We start from the raw sequence: 1,208 nt of genomic DNA, 5'->3' as shown, positions 1-1,208 counted from the left end.
CCGGGGGTGGCACTTGTCACTCGTCACTCACTCTTGTGCCACAGCCACCAGCCCAGCACGGCCACGGCCATGACGGCGACGGCGAGGGCCAGGAGGGTGCCCAGCACCTGCAGGGGACAGGGGTGTCCCCAGATTGTCACCAGCGTGTCCCCAGTGTCCCCAGGGGATGGGGACAAGCACACAGGGTGCTGCCAGGGTGGGAGGGGTGTGGCCGTGTTGGGGACCGGGACATGTCCCCAGGGGACAAGGCTGTGTCCCCTCAGGGCGTGCTGAGCAGCAGTGGGGACATGGGGACACTGGGGACATGGGGACACTGTCCATGGGGACATGGGGACATTGGGGACACGGGGACATGGAGCTCACCGCACGCGTCGGGAGCTGCTCCCGGCTGAAGACGGCCAGGAGCCCCCTCAGCACCGAGCCCTGCGGGGACAAGGGACAGCTGAGCCCCTGTGTCCCCAGCGCTGGGGACACTGGGGTGACAGGGACGGGTCCCACCTCGGCCTCCTGCTGCGACTCGCTCTGCCCCATGGCCGGGGGGGGCTGCGCCCATCCAAAATGCTGCCAGAAACCGGGAAAACGGGAAAAACAGGGAAAAACGGGGAAAAGGAGCAGTCGGTGACACGTGGTGGCACCGAGGGACATGCAGGTGACACCCAGGTGCCACCTCCCAGCAGGGTGTCCCAGGGTGTCCCCAGAAAAGTGGCCCAAGGGGACAGGAACCGTGCCCCTGTGACACCACACCAGGGCTGCCACCAGGCGCTGTCACCAGGCGCTGCCACCCGTCCCTGTTGTCACCCCCTCAGTGCCACCACCGGGCCCGGCCCTGCTGTGTCCCCGCTGCCGCCCTGCTGCCGTCCCTGGTGTCCCCCTGTCCTTCCCAAGGACACCCCGGGGAGGTGACAGCTGGCACATGTCAACCCCCCCAGGGCCCGGTGACACCCCCATGTGACAATTGCCCCCCTCATTGTCCCCAACAGCCCCCCAAATTACCCCCCCTGAGGTTTTATTGCCCCCCTCCCAAACTTTATTGCCCCCTCAAGGTGTAATGCCGCCCCTTATCTTTATTACCCCCCCTTATCTTTACTGCCCCCCTTATCTTTATTGCCCCCCATTCTATTGCCCCACTTTCTTTACTGCCCCCCCATTTTACTGCCTCCCTTTCTTTATTGCCCCCCATCTTTATTGCCCCCCCTCATCCTTTTTGC

General features: G+C 64.6%; 1 protein-coding gene and 1 non-coding gene across 2 annotated transcripts in view; both read right to left on the bottom strand.

Annotated features, from left to right (window-relative positions):
• Positions 1-31: 31 nt before the first annotated feature.
• Positions 32-623, bottom strand: LOC102034149. The gene is made up of 3 exons (XR_004082741.1): positions 499-623; positions 364-423; positions 32-107 (listed from the first exon to the last, which is right to left on the bottom strand). It is a non-coding gene; the product is annotated as an uncharacterized LOC102034149 (transcript).
• Positions 624-1,182: 559 nt separating this feature from the next.
• S1PR2 (sphingosine-1-phosphate receptor 2) overlaps positions 1,183-1,208 on the bottom strand; it is a 3,616-nt gene continuing 3,590 nt past the window's right edge. The window contains exon 2 of the mRNA XM_031065407.1: positions 1,183-1,200. Coding sequence (XP_030921267.1) covers positions 1,183-1,200 — 18 coding nt within the window. The remainder of the gene's footprint in view (positions 1,201-1,208) is intronic.

This window comes from Geospiza fortis, unplaced genomic scaffold (assembly GCF_000277835.1).
Source record: "Geospiza fortis unplaced genomic scaffold, GeoFor_1.0 scaffold2674, whole genome shotgun sequence".
Taxonomy (NCBI): domain Eukaryota; kingdom Metazoa; phylum Chordata; class Aves; order Passeriformes; family Thraupidae; genus Geospiza; species Geospiza fortis.
The sequence above is the reverse complement of the archived record's forward strand: the minus strand, read 5'-3'. Positions and strand labels throughout refer to the sequence as shown.